At 43.1% G+C, this 15530-nt stretch overlaps 1 protein-coding gene across 1 annotated transcript in view; it reads left to right on the forward strand.

Annotated features, from left to right (window-relative positions):
* The window catches only part of AP3B1 (adaptor related protein complex 3 subunit beta 1), a 1191861-nt gene that overhangs the window by 547026 nt on the left and 629305 nt on the right, over nt 1–15530 (forward strand). Inside the window, exon 18 of the mRNA XM_030193246.1 lies at nt 11939–12071. Within this exon, the coding sequence (XP_030049106.1) occupies nt 11939–12071 (133 nt within the window). The remainder of the gene's footprint in view (nt 1–11938; nt 12072–15530) is intronic.

Below are 15530 nucleotides of genomic sequence, written 5' to 3' on the forward strand. Positions count from 1 at the left end.
CAAAGAACTGTGTACTGCAAACTCACTTCAATTGGCTATGTTCAACCATTGACTCACAAAAAACCTCCGATATTAAATTATGAGGAGTTTTTCTTATCTGTGTTGGTTATATCACATTCATTTTTGAGACTGTTCGAGGACTTCCACTGAAGTAGTGGATAGTCCAGAAATTAGATATCTCTCTCAGTCTGTCCATGCAATTGGACACATAAAAAATATTAAACCATACCTGCCAGTGGTATTCAGGTTAGGAAAACAAAGCAATAAGAAAATAGAGTAAAAAAATAAAAAAAAAAAAAAGTAAAAAATCTGAGCAGAGAAGGGAGATAGTCCATACTAAGAGAAATCTATGCTAAGAACACCAGCTCTCAAAGTCCTCCACACCCTCACATGTGTCATGGATGTAAAGCGTTTCTGAGCCCGAAGCAAGTTAGCAATAACTGTATCAGAATAACTTTTTTGTCTCAACCTAGCCCTTTCATTGGCCAAGCTTTAAGACCAAAGGTATAGAGAATCCTCCATGAACATCAGACCCCCGTCAAGCAGTTGCATCGTCCACATTCCACAGCCTCCACAGCCAATCCAGGGCTTCAAGAATTAGTCAACCCCGGTGTAGTGCGATCTTTTTCAACACATGGCCTACCTTGGGCCAAGGAGTGAAGACATAGACTAGATATGTCTCCAGCCAGGGCTGCAGTAAGGCTTCGATCCCCATCGAGCCTGTTTCTTTCCAGTGGCTGAAGAACTTGGGCACTTTCGCATTCTTTTTTCATTGCATTCAACTTCAGAAGTGGAGAACCACATTGGCCTATTATCAGCTGAAACTCCTGGTGGATAGTTCCTGTTCTCCCATGGCCAAAGACTGCCTGCTGAGAAATTCTTCCTCCAGATTCAAGGACCCTGTAATGTGACCTTCCGACAAGCGGAGAAGGTTTTTCTTCACCCAACTCATGAGTGAACACGCCTCTACTGCCATTGGACGACTGCAGGTCTCACCTTGCTTGTTGATATAAGCCACCGCATTTGCATTGTGAGAGAACTCAGACAGCGGCCCCCGCCAGAAAGGGAGAAGTCATGTAAAGCATTCCACACTGTCCTAAGTTCCAAGCAATTTGTCGACCTCCGAGACTCCTGTTCTATCCGGGTGCCCTGTGCCAGATGGAACTTGTAATGAGCTCCACAACCTGACTAGCTGGCAACATTTCCCATTGTGTTATCAGAAAGGGAGCTCTGATGGTCAAATTCCTGTTTGACAACCACCAATGCATATTCTGTCTGACAACCAAGGAACTTGAAGGTTGTACTTTTGTGACACCGGAGACCAGCGACTGAGAAGTTGCTGGTGACTCATTTTGGGGGCAGATGGAGACCTATCTAAAAGTATAAGTGGAGATTTTAATTAAATGCTGGATCCATTCCTAGACAAGCAACCTTATTGTAAATATCATCCCACTCACTAAAGATTCTACAGTCTGTTTTGCAGGAAGAGGGTTTGACAGATATCAGGTTAAGATTACACTTATTATTCACACTCGCATCAGACCTACTCCAGAACTGACTTTTCCTTAATATTTAGTCTATTGGTCCCTTACACAATACAGGCAGTATATATACTATTTTTATCTTGGATCATGCAGTTATTTCTTTATATTTAAATGGGGTAGCGATTAAGCTATCTCCAAATCATGGAGATTCAGTGCTGATCTGTTGGAGGATGAAGTCCCTTCAGAGAACAGATAAGAGTGCTACCAGTTTTTTTTCCTTCACTAACAATGATAAAACAAGTTTATAGGATATAGTATGGGAGGCATATAATTACTACATTGGTGCATAAATAGAAGTTGTACAGGAAGAGGAAGTTGAAGAGATGGATTCTGAAATAGTGAAAAGCCCTGCTCATTCAAAGAAGGTTTCAGAATTTTTTTTTTCAGAGAATACAAGTGATGAAATTAAAATGCAACATAATTCTAAGTAAGCAGATTGGAGCTTCCATGGTTCCAAGTCTCGATATTATGCAGATGGCAATAAGAGCAGGCACCTCTTGGCACAGGGGTTACAGGATATGAAAAACAGGGAAAGGATTAAGGCAATTGCAGCAGAGAATGGGCACTGACTAGTCAAAGACAGTGAAATAGTAAAAAGCTTTAAAAATATTTTACACTAAACTATATCAAAGCAAAATTGAGAGATGTAAATCCAGTTAATTAATACATTCTTTAGTAGCTGAGATCACAGAGATGTAAATTCAGTGGGCACCTCTGGCAAGCCTAATGTTGAATAAGGCCCTAGGGCCTGATGGGTTCAGCAGACACTAGCTCCTCATCTCAAAAGGAAGTATGACTATTTGGTCTCTGCAAACACGATCAAGGGAGAGTTTATGGAAGTCACCATAATAGTTTTAGAAAAACCAGGAAAAGACTCCCTCTGTCTTCAAAAATATAGACTCATCTCCTGCTTAATGTAGATGTCAAAATATACAGGTAATGGGTTTGTTATACAGCTGTTGTGTGATGTAGCCAAAGCGGTTTACATATATGCCGGCAGGGGCGTATCTGGACTCTGGCAGTAGGGGGGGCCAGGGCCCGAGGGAGGGGGCACATTTTAGCCCCCCGGCACCACCGACCCCCCCTGCCATTGCCAGAGCCCCCCCTGCCACCAACGACTCCCCCCACCACCATTGCCAGAGCCCCCCCCTTCCACCAACAACTCTCTCCACCTCCTCTCCCGCCGCCAACCCTCCCCCGCTGACGTTGTTTACCTTTGCTGGCGGGGGACCCAACCCCCGCCAACCGAGGTCCGCTTCCACCTGCTTTTAAAAATAATTCTTCAGCTGGCCGGGGACCCCACTCCCCGCCAGCTGCCAAGGTCTTCAAAGTTCTTGTTCGTCGTCCTCCTCTGTCCGTGGCCATGCTGTACGCTGTTGATTCGGAGTGTGACGTCGCACCACCAGGGCAAAATCTGCGAGGGCCCAGGCCCCTGTGGCCCCACGCAGATACGCCCCTGTATGTCGGTACTGTCTGTGTCCCTACTGTGTTCACAATCTAAGTATTGTACCTGGGGCAATAGCAGGTTAAATGTCTTGTCCAGGGTCAGAAGAAGCTGCAGTGATAATTGAACTCAGTTCTGCAGGTTCTCAGCCCACTGCACTAACCATTAGGCTACTGCTTCAGGATTATGTAATGTTTTAGGTACTATTATCCATGCTGACAAGGTGGTCTTTATATGGAGTAGACTCTCAGCAGATACAGCAGATAGTTTCATCTGTAATATCCTCAGCCTGCCTCAGGATAAACCATCCTTGTGGTGGCTTTCTCTCTCAGTACTGAGAAAACATTTGACAGAGTTACATGTTCCACATAGGTTTGGTTTAGGGAAATATTTTTTAAAACTTTAAATATTGTAAGATTTCTTTCTTCAAAGCTCTATACCTAGATTGTTAATTAATTGGATCTTATTGTGACCTTTTTTTTCTCATTAGTGGTATGTGGCTGGGATGCCTTTTATCTAGAACCCCCAGCTATTGCCATGAGAGTAAAGGGAAATTAATTAATTTGTGTATCATCACTTGGAATATAAATTAGTCATGAATACGAATGACATACCTATGGTAGTGCAGGCCCAGTTGCTGCTTCTGGTATGTAACTTGATTGAATCTTTCTCTAATATCTCAAGCTGTAGAGTAAGTCTAAGATAATGCACATACATTTGCCACTGGATCAAAAGCAGCTGCTAGATAGAAACATTGAAATGGTAATGGCAGATGAGGGCCAAATGGCCTATTCAGTCTTCCCATCCTCAGTAACCACTAACTTCTCCTTTTCCCTAAGAGATCCCTTGTGCCTGTCCCATGCTTTCTTAAATTCAGATACAGTCCTTGTCTCCACGATCTCTACTGGGAGGCAATTCCATGCGTCCATCACTCTTTCCTTGAAAGAATATATGCTAAGGAGGTATTTAAACGTCTCTATCATATCTCCTCTCTCCTGCCTTTCTTCCAGAGTATAAGGTCTATTAGCCTCTCCCTATATGCTTTATGACAGACACCACTCAGTTTTTTAGCCACCCTCTGGACCGACTCCATCCTGTTTATATCTTTCTGTAGGTGTGGTCTACAGAATTGCACACAGTATTCTAAGTGGGGCCTCACCAGAGACGTATACAATGGCACTATTGCCTCTTTTTTCCAAGGCATCAAGAGGTCTGGTACCCAAGAAGCGTCTTCACCAGGAATAGGTGCTGGAGCGGGATTCTCCATGCAGCTGGGACTGGGTAGCCAAGTCGACACTGGCAGTTCAGCAGGCTGTTTCTGACCTTACCCCCTAGCCTTTTCCGATGTTGTCCCTCAATGAGTAGATCCGGGCCATACTTTAGGAGCACTTTGAGGGGATACGTCCATGATTTCTGCTCAAAGTATAGTGATGCGCAGACTCTCATGGTTGCGCGTCTCTGACTTGGACCCAGTGGTCCAGCAGAGGTTGGCGGATACCGTATGCCGTGGAGATAATATTTTTGGAGAGATGGTGGAGGAGGTTGCGGACCTCATCAAAAAAACACACTGATATCATCAATACTCTCTCCCAGCGAGCACCGTCTGCACTCTTCTCATCCTGGAGGTTTTTGGACTATTCGAAGAGGGGTCCCTATTACTCACAGAGTTGTTAGTACACTCCTTCTCACCCCCCTTAGCAAGCTCAGCTCCAGAGCACTCGTACATGTCAACAGCATGCGCCCAATCCCCAGATGGCTCCCCAATCAAAATAAGGGATGAGTTTTTGACTGGCTCCAGCAGAGCATAGCCACCATACCAGTAATCGTCCAGGATGATCTACTGGTGGTGGTGGGGGGGGGGGGGTGAGTTTTTTCCAAGACAGGTGGCCCCTTGTAATCTCTGACTGGTGGGGTTTTTCAAATACTCCATCTGCAAATTGCCTTCTGAGAGCATCTTAATTCAGCTCTCTTTACAAGGAGGTACTTGCAGAGGAACTCTCTGCTCTTCTAAAGGCCCATGCGGTCGAACCCATTACACCAGGTGAAGAAGAGAAGGGATTCTATTCCAGGTACTTCTTGAGCCAAAGAAGACAGGGGGGATGCAACCGTCCTATACCTAAGGGCCCTGAACAAATTTCTGGTCAAAGAAAAGGTCAGAATGTTTTCCCTGGACACCCTTCTTCCCATTATTCAGACTCAAGATTGGCTGTGCTCTCTGAACTTAAAGGATGCCTACATGCATATCTCAATCCTTCCAGGCCACAGGAGGTTACTCAGATTTCAGCTGGGAACACATCACTTTCAATACTGTGTCTTGCAATTTGGCCTCACGCCAGCTCCCAGGGTTTTCACCAAATGTCTAGCGCTAGTCGCTATGTCGCCAAGCAGACTGGGAGTCCATGTTTTTCCTTACTTGGATGATTGGCTGGTGAAGAGCACATCATGGGATGGTGCTGAGGAGTTCATGCAGAGAACTATTCGGGTGCTAGAGCTACTAGGGTTCGTTTTAAAGTTCCTCCTAGTCCCATCTGCTCCCAGTTCACCAATTGAAATTTATTGGAGCCCTGCTAGACAAATACAGGCGCGAGCCTTTCTCCCTTTGTCGAGGGTGGACATTCTAGTCTCACTCACCACTTGAATTCAGGCTTGCTAGTAGGTCACAGCTCAGCAGGTGTCGAGGTTGCTAGGCCCCGTTCTCATATCTCCACATGAGAACTTCCCAGTGGACCCTAGCTTCCCAGTGGTGTCAAGCCATTGGGAACCTAATGGATGTCATCTGAGTATCCCTGGAGTTAATTTAATCCCTCCTCGGGTGGACAGTTCGATCCATTTTGACAATGGGTCTTGCATTCCAAATTCTTCAGCCACAGAAAGTGCTGATGGATGCATCCCACCTGGAGTTGGGAACTCACTTAGATGGGCTTCACACTCGGTGTGCTTGGTCAGCCCAGGAGACAGATCTTCACTTCATCCTTCTGAAGCTAGGGTAATCTGGAATGCAATAAAGGCTTTCATAGATCAGCTGATCAACCAAATTGTGCTCATTCAAATTGATAATTGGGTTGAAATGTATGACACCAACAAGCAGGGGGGGGGTACCAGATCATACCCTCTATGTCAGGAGGCTATCCGGATGTGGTAATGGACTGTCCAGAACAGGATAGTTCTTAGAGCCACATATATGGTGCGCAAATCCAACAGCTTGACCAACTGTGCAGGGTAATGCAATCACACAAGTGATACTCTGCATGGACATTGCCCAAGAGATTTCTGAGTGAGGGGCACCCCCTCAGTGGATCTCTTTGCCACTCATTACAATCACATAGTCTCTCAGTAATATTCCAGGATCAGAGCACATGACAGACTAGTGTCAGATGCCTTCCTCCTCCATTGGGGACCTGCCTTCTGTATGTGTATCCTCCCACCCCTTTCATGGGGAAGACAGCAGAAGCTCAGGGAAGACAGCAGAAGCTCAAGCAAGACTATGGAACCAATGTTCTGATAGCCCCATATTGGCTCAGGCAAATTTGGTTCCTGCTTCTTCTGGAGTTATCCTCCGAAGAATCTTGGAGATTGGCGTGTTTTCCGACCTTCATAATTAAGAACAAGGGTCTCTTCTATGTCTCAACCTCCAGTCTCTGGCCCTAACGGCCTAGATGTCGAGAGCTTAGAATTTGCATCCTTACATCTTCCTAAGGGTGTCTCCAAAGTCTTGCTGGCTTCCAGGAAAGATTCCACTAAAAGGTGTTATTCTTTCAAATGGAGGAGGTTTGCCATCTGGTATGAGGGTAAGGCCCCAGATCCTCTTTCTTGCCCTACGCAGACCCTGTTTGAATACCTTATGCAGCTTTCCGAGTCTGGTCTTAAGATCAACTTTGTAAGGGTTCACCTCAGTGCAATCAGTGCTTACCATCACTGTGTGGAAGGTAAGCCCATCTCTGGACAGCTTCTAGTTTGCATCCTGAGAGGTTTGCTTTTGATAGAGTCCCCTGTCAAACCTCACCTGCGTCATAGGACCTGAACGTCATCCTTACCCAGCTGATGAAGGCTTATTTTGAGCCACATGATTCCTGTACACTGAAGTACTTGACCTGGAAGTCTTGTTTTTGGTGACAGTTACTTCAGCTCACAAGGTCTTTTTTTTTTGTTACATTTGTACCCCACGCTTTCCCACTTATGGCAGGCTCTATGTGGCAGGCAATGGAGGGTTAAGCGACTTGCCCAGAATCACAAGGAGCTGCCTGTGCTGGGAATCGAACTCAGTTCCTCAGTTCCCCAGGACCAAAGTCCACCACCCTAACCACTAGGCCACTCAGGTCCTAGTAGCAGATCCTCGTTACACAAAGTTTTATCATAACACAGTAGTTCTCTGCACACACCCTAAGTTCCTCCCTAAGGTAGTATCGGAGTTCCATCTGAACCAGTCAGTTGTTGTTCCAACATTTTCTCAAGCCTCATGCCCATCCTGGCAAAAGCGCACTTCATACCTTGGACTGCAAGCAAGCATTGGCCTTTTACCTGGCGTGGACTTGGCCCTACGGTCAGTCCACCCAGCTTTTTGCTTCTTTTGATCCCAATAGGATGGGGGTCACCATCGGGGAAACGCACAATCTTCAGTTGCATTTTTTTCACTTATGCCCAAGCTGGGTTGACTCTTGAGGGTCATGTCTGAGGCTCATAATGTCAAAGCCATGGCGACGTTGGTAGTTCACTTGAGATCAGCCTCTCTAGAAGAGATTTGCAAAGCTGCAACTTGTTCTTAAGTCCACACATTCACATCCAACTATTGCCTTGAGCAAGACACCCAATGCGACAGTTAGTTTGGTTAGACAGTCCTACAGAATTTGTTTGGGGTCTAGAATCCAACTCCACCTTCCTATGCCCATTTTATTCTGTTCCAGGCTGTACTCACACGGTTTCTATATCGTTTCAGGTTAATTAACATTGTGGCCTTGCTGTTGCGAGTTCTATTGTCCTGATGATGTTTCAGTGAGCCTTGTAGCTAGGGATTCCCACATGTGAGAATCAACTGGCCACATTTCTTCAGAGAAAGCGAAGGTACTTACCTATAGCAGGCATTCTCCGAGGACAGCAGACCATTAATTCTCACATACTCTCTCACCTACTCTTGGAGTTGTCTTGTATTACTGTACTGCTAGTTCCGTGCTTTCGTGGCGGGCAGAAAGGCACTTGCACATGTGTGGTGGGAGCGCTGCCACGAGCTCTTAAAGTTGTACTACACTAGGTAGCATTCTGCACCAGGTACTGTGGATGATGTCACCCACCGAATGAATGTCCTGCTGTCCTCAGGGAATACCTGCTACAGGTATGTATATTTGCTATCCCTGAACAGCTCATCAGAATTAGGTTACTTCCATCCCTCTGTTGGCACTGGCTATCAACAATTAGGCACTATATTTTTCCTAAAACAAGTAGACACTGTATTTTTCTTGATCCTTCGTTTGTGACACAGAAGTGCCGAAAGGACTTCTTGACCCTTGGGGTGAGAGTCCAAGCTCTTGATGGCACTTATATTTTGAAATTTCTTTCTCAATGTCATGTATTAAATTTAGGTAAGAATTATATTTTCTTTGAGCCTAAACAGCTTCTGGAGTTTTTGCAGTCTCGGGAGGTAACTGTAACCTTAGTGGATATTGAGTCTCATGGTATCACGTTGCTGGCTGCTGTAGTTTATTCATATCTGCTTTTTGTTAGTGATATTTCTTCATTGTGTTACTAGGAGTTCCTAGTTGAACTTGTGTTATTTAATTTTCTTTCTTGAGTCAAAATTATTGTGGACTAATCTTTTTTTTTTTTATTTCCTTTGAGTTTACTCTGCAATGTATTTCTTTTCTCATATCAAGTATATATGTTTCTTTGATTATAATTGTTTAAATCTATAAATAAAAAAGGCCCTAATGCAGTTAATTATGTTATGTGGCATACCCTAATAATTTATAGGTATCCTTTTTCATTTGTAAACAGGAGTTACATTTAGAAAATGCTTTATAAAATTACGCTTATATATCTTTCTGATTTTTAACTGTGTATATGTTTTTTTGTTAGCTGCTGAGGGAAATCCTAGATAAGTGGTATATTAAATTCCTTGTAAATAAATACATGCATAACTTCCTTGTTCTAATGGATTATACCAGAGCCCAGATTCCACATACCACCTACCCCTTGTGGTGTGCTATTTTAAGACATCTTACAAGATGAGGAGCAGCATGGGCTGCTTTTTTTTTTTATTATTTTTTAAGTCTCAGGCTAGCCAGGTGTTGGAGGGAAGAATTTGCATACTGACCAGACTGCTGGATCCTGAAAATGCTGTTCAAGGCATTGTTTGGGTCCATAGATTGACTTGCCCTGCCCAAGAAAGGCTTACAGTGATTTACCACAGTAGTAGTTCAGCTGCTTTTGAAGTTGACTTCCCAGTTTGTATTTAGGGAGGTAAATTTAATTGTTCTAGTTGAGTGCTTCCTGATCTACCCCTATCACCTTGATCTGCCTTCTCCCTCTTCTGCAGTCTGTATCCATACACAGCCATAGAGGATCTAGAGGTTCCATATTAACTGAAAGTGCCACAACAAGAGTTACTACTATTAGGCTTCAAGCCTTGTTCTACTTCCTTTTGTCCTCACCCTTCTGGAATTCTTTTCATCTTTGACTCCAGTTGCTTGAGTTGTAGAAGGCATAAGTTCATGTTGTGTTCCCCACAATTATCCATGAATCTTACAAGCCCTGCAAAAACAGCTTTCTGCTGTGGCAGAAGGACATTCTATCCCATTTGCTGCACAGCATTTAACATTTTCATTTGGTACTGCCTTGGAATGTGGAATAGTCTCCCAATGGAGATGAAGACGTATCTGACTTCAAAAAAGCTTGGCACAAGTACATAGCATCTCTAAGGGAGAGGAAGGCCTATTAGATGGCATAGATGGGCATACCAGATAGGGCCTTTTTTGTTGTTATTTTTATGGTCCTGCTGTTTATCATGAGTTGCTGGAGAGGGAGAAAGGAAAATAGCATCCTGACTTGCTTCAGTCTGCTTAACTCTCTCCCTAACACCTTCCATTTTATTCTACTTCCTTTCTGGTTTCCTAAGTCCTTGAAAGGAGTTTTCATACTAATGATTCAGATTACAACTAAGGCTAGAGGAAAGCAAACTGTGAAAGGGGACTGGGATCATGATGCATTTTAGCCTTCTAATTCTTGCATCTTTACTCTCCATTCAGATTTATAATAGATTTAGCACTGTCTTCCACTACAGACCGCTGTAGTATTGTCAAGCTTCCACATTTGTATGATTTTGTAATAAAATAAATTTCCTTGTTTATTGCCAAAATGCTAGTGATTTTATTGCTGTAATTTTCAAAATATTCCCTGCTTGTCTAATTCTATCTTAAAACCGTACTGTTTTATTCTGTAGATTGCTACCTATCTGATAATTTGAATACAGGAGCTTGGGAGGTGGAGGATGTGGGCAATTCTTTCTACCTTCTGTTGTAATCACATGTAACATCCCCTCCTCCTAAGACACCAAGGTGCATGTGCCACCAAAGGAGGGAAAGACGTATTACAGAGACTTGTGTGGATAAACAATAGATACAACTTAGTATCATTTCTGAACAACTCAGATTTCAGGAGGAGAATGTCATTAATAAGCAGCTGAAATATTAAGACCCAGGGGTCATATTCAGTGGGACCTATCCAGATAGGACTGGTCTCTACTCAGAAGAGTCCTGCTGACAGATTCCTAGCCAGATTTTCAGTAGCACTAACTGGGTAGTGCTGGGGCAGTTCAGGGCAGAGCCTGGAGTTACCCAGTTATCAGTGATATTTAGTCTGCTGAATAGATAACTTGCTCGGATAAAGTTAGGGCTTGACAGAAGGCTGTCCTAACGTTGTTTGCCTGTTGGGTACCTGTCTGGATATCGCTGGCACCTGAGGTAAGTAGTGCTGTCCAGCTTATACCCAGATATTGAGCACTGGCTGATATCTAGATACTGGCACTGAATATGTGGGTATATAAAGCCCACAGTGGCTGATATTTTAACAACTCACTGACCAGTGTTAGCTGAATTTTTTGGTGGGGGTGGTGGGGGAGTTAAATATTTAAAAAGCTTTTTTTGTAGTGGACCATTCCGGTTCTATACCAATTTGTGAAAACCAAAATCAAAAATGTCTTGATTTGGTCTTGCCTTTGCCATTTTGCATCAATATTTTGTACCCTAAAATCCAACCCAGTACACCTTTGATCTTTTGATTTTAAAGTTCATACATAGTTTTAAGTTGAAAATGACTACAAAGTGTGTTTGAGTGTTTTGGGCCCATTTTTATTTGATGTCTCTACATGAGGTCACGCTGCCGTTTTTGATACAGTTAACATTTTTTATACTAACATCATATTCTAACCCTGTCTTAACTGTTTAAAAGGTCAGTGTTTTCAGGTAGGAAATATTGTTTTTGATGATGTGTTAGTAGCAGAAATGACTGAAAATTGCCCGACCTGTGCACAAATAAGGCTTATTGTTGGGATTGCAACAGTGCATGTAATTTTATACTTTTACAAATGTGTTTGTTTTGGCTGGAAAAATACCCACAGAAAAAGGAGATATAAAAATGTGGGTACTTTACATCAGCAAATGTCAAGGTGAGAGTACACTCATGCCTTTAAAATGGGCACAAAGACTATGGCTAAAGCATACCCATAGACTTTGCAGCTATGCAGGGAGTATGAAAATTGCCCTCATAATGTCTGGATTTTAATTTTTTCTGATCTGACAAAGGAGGGCAACCTTTGAAAGGTAATCAAGAAATGTATTAAGTTATGTTCAATAGAAAAGGTATCATCTTATTTTCTTTTCCATGTTTTATTTTGTTTTATTTCTATTGATTACTTTAAAAGTGGACTAACATGGCTACCACACCTCTCTACTCAATTTTGTAGATGAAAGAATGGCGGACACCATTAGCAAAACTGAAAAATGTGAAGCCTGATCGAGAATTTTACTCTGAATCTGAAGAGGAGGATGATGAAGCAGCGGTTTCCACCAACAGTAGCAGCAGCAGCAGCAGTAGTAGTAAGTTGTTGTATTACTACCACTACACCAGCCTAAACAGGCAGTGCAGGTTCTGTTAGACTGATCTGTAATGTGGATTTTTGTTTTTAGAAGTTTGAATCGGTGTGAATATACTTATAAAAGTCAGGTTTTTAGGCTATCCACAATGAATATTCATGAGAGAGATTTGCATGCAGTGGAGGCACTGCATGCAGATCTCTCATGAGTATTCATTGTGGATATCCTGAAAACCTGACTGGCTGGGGTGCCTCTAGGACCAGGTTTGGGAACTATTGCCATAAAAGTCATATTTAAAGCTACGGTGCTAGAAAATTGGACATGCATTAATTACCTGGGCAAATTTATTTTTTTGAAAACTGTTTTCACTGTTTTCTTCAGATTTCAAGACCCCTCTCTGCACCTCTTCCCGCATGTTTGATTAAGAACCTCTGCTTTAGGGGACACACAAAAAGTAGTATATGCATGGGCGTAGTTTGACTGTTTCATTTGGGGGGTAAAGGATGAGGTGGTACATATTAGCATATTCATTTGCATATATCATACATATTCATTATGGTTCTTCCCAAAATAGCCATCTCTTTCTCCCTGACTTCCTTCTTTCCTCCTTACCCAGCACTCACTCTTCCTCTCCAGTAGTATTTCCCCACCCCCTTTCCAATACCATGCCAGTGTTGACCTTAGAAATGCATAGGCTCTATATGTAGATACTTCAAGAGGTAGTGTGTCATGATTTAGGCTCTGAAACCCTTTCTGATGTTTTGGTGCCACCTCAGTAAGGCCAATACACAATCTCTCCACTGTAAAACACTATACACAAACTTCTGCAAAAACACACTCATAACCTTACCAAACCATAACAGCACTAATTCAAAGGTCAGGACGAGCTACAACCTTATGCGTGGAAAGGCAGCACTGTAATTACACCGGCTCTAAAACTCCAATACACTATCTAGTGAAAAACAAAACAAAGAGGGCTGCAAATACTACATGCTAGCAGAATACTGCACCTTGGTCACACATTTTTATTTTTGTTACATTTGTACCCCGCGCTTTCCCACTCATGGCAGGCTCAATGCGGCTTACATGAGGCAATGGAGGGTTAAGTGACTTGCCCAGAGTCACAAGGAGCTGCCTGTGCCTGAAATGGGAATTGAACTCAGTTCCTCAGTTCCCCAGGACCAAAGTCCACCACCCTAACCACTAGGCCACTCCTCCACATGAAAAACACAAGACACGACAGATATGACACAAGGAACTAGAAATAAAAAAATATGAAGGCAAAATGCTGAACTGGAAAGTTACCTCAAGAAGTCAGACACGGCATGCAGCAATACTAGAGAAATTGAAACTTACGTGCAAAATATCACAGATGCACATTTCCAAAAGCTGACACATTCCAATTAATAAATTTAGAATAAAATACTTTAATACCTTTGTCTGATCATTTAGTTTTTCTATTCGCTTTGATCCCAGTGTCTTCTGTTTTATACAGTTCCTTCTTTCCATTTGACATGCTTTCTCTCACCATGTCCAGCATCCTTCTGTGTCCTTATGCGTCCCATCTACCATCTGTAGCCCTGTCCCTATTCTTCCTCAAGTTTCAGCATCTACCCTCAAAGTGTTCCGATACAGCCCTTAAATTCAGCACTTTACCCTCCATCCATATCCAGCATTTCTCCTCACTCCCCTCCCCTCCATCCATGTGCGTCTACTTCCTCTGTCTTCCCTCCCCTCCATCCATGTCCAGCATTTCTCCTCTTTCTCTACCCCTCTATCCGTGTGCATCTCCTTTCTTTCTTTCTTTCTTTCTTTCTTTCTTTCTTTCTTTCTTTCTTTCTTTCTTTCTTTCTTTCTTTCTTTCTTTCTTTCTTTCTTTCTTTCTTTCTTTCTTTCTTTCTTTCTTTCTTTCTTTTTCTTTCTTTCTTTCTTTCTTCCTTGTCCAACATTTCTCTTCTCTGTCTTCCCTCCCCTCCATCCATGTCCAGCAACTCTCCTCTCTCCCCTGCCCTCTCCTTCATCCATCCATGTCCAGCAACTCTCCTCTCTCTCCTGCCCTCTCCTCCATTCATCCAGCAATTCTCCATTCTCCCCTGCTCATCCATCCGTATCTAGCAATTGTCCTCTCCCCTCCCCTCCTATCCATGTCCAACGATTCTCCTTTGCTCCCTATCCTCCCCTTCCATCCATGTCCAGTGACTTGCCTTAGCCCTCCCCCCCTTTTCAGTCCCCGAGTTCGAGTTCCAACCCAGCCCCACCTGGCCGCCCTTAGCTCCCCGACAGCCCTCCTCTTTGTTCCTGCCGCCCTGCGTTTAAACCTTTTATTTTAAGTTGCAGCGATGGCAGTAAAAAAAAACACAGCAGGCTCGCCTCCAGCCTTTCCCTTCCCTCTCAGTGTCCCACCTTCGCGGGAACAGGAAATACATCATCAGAGGAAGGTGGGACACTGAGAGAGAAGGGAAAGGCTAGAGGCAAGTCTGCTGTGCTGTTTTTTCTCACTACTGCCGCTGTGACTTAAAATGAAAGGTTTAAGCACAGGGTGGCAGGAACAGAGAGGAGGGCTGTCGGGGAGCTGAGGGCAGGCAGGGGGGGACCAAGAGCTGCCTGCAGTCAGGTTGTGCTGGCCCTGCATTGGGGGGGCAATGCCCCCTGCCCCCAAGCTATGCCCATGAGTATATGGATTGCCAAATAAAACAAACATAGTTTTTAAATCTAATTATGCGAGGCAAATCTTTAATATTTAAAACAGTTGCTTAAAGTTGCACATAAAAGAAATATTTCAGAAACTTGTAATTGAAAATGTTTTGTTTTCTGATATATTTATGCTTTAGATATTGTTACTAAAATGATTACATAGCCTTTTATGTAGTGGTTCAACTGGGAGGGTTTGTGACCCAAAATGGGGGTCACAAAATCCTCATTTGGGGTTGCAACCACAATGTAAAAAAACAAAAAACAAACCCAACATCCTCAGAGGTTGGTGTTATCTTCTCATGCAGGGTACCATGACATGTGTGAGCTCAGTGGGAGGCTGGGCTTCAATGGAAGTGTCAGCTAAGGCTACAAGTTGGCCTACATGGAAAAAAGCTAAGGCTGGGGTCACAAGGCTTATTTTGGCTAGGAAATAGGGTAAAAGGCCAAAATAGTTTTGGTAAGCACTGCATTGCTCAAAGTTCATCTCATAAACTGATACATTTTGAGCATGGAATCATGGAATAAACTACCGAATGCTATAAAAACAATGCATGACTTGACAACCTTCCGGAAGTTATTGAAGACGCACCTGTTCAAAGAGACTTAAAAATCCTCCTTAATGACTTGATTCCATTCTAAATCTAACCAACTAATACTGATACCTTCTAATTTGATTATGTTAATCACATTATCACTATTGGTCATTATATCTTTCTTGTTTTATTTTGTGTTATGTAAGTAATTCTACTGACCTATCTACCTAAATTC

This window comes from Microcaecilia unicolor, chromosome 2 (genome assembly GCF_901765095.1).
Source record: "Microcaecilia unicolor chromosome 2, aMicUni1.1, whole genome shotgun sequence".
Classification (NCBI taxonomy): Eukaryota; Metazoa; Chordata; class Amphibia; order Gymnophiona; family Siphonopidae; genus Microcaecilia; species Microcaecilia unicolor.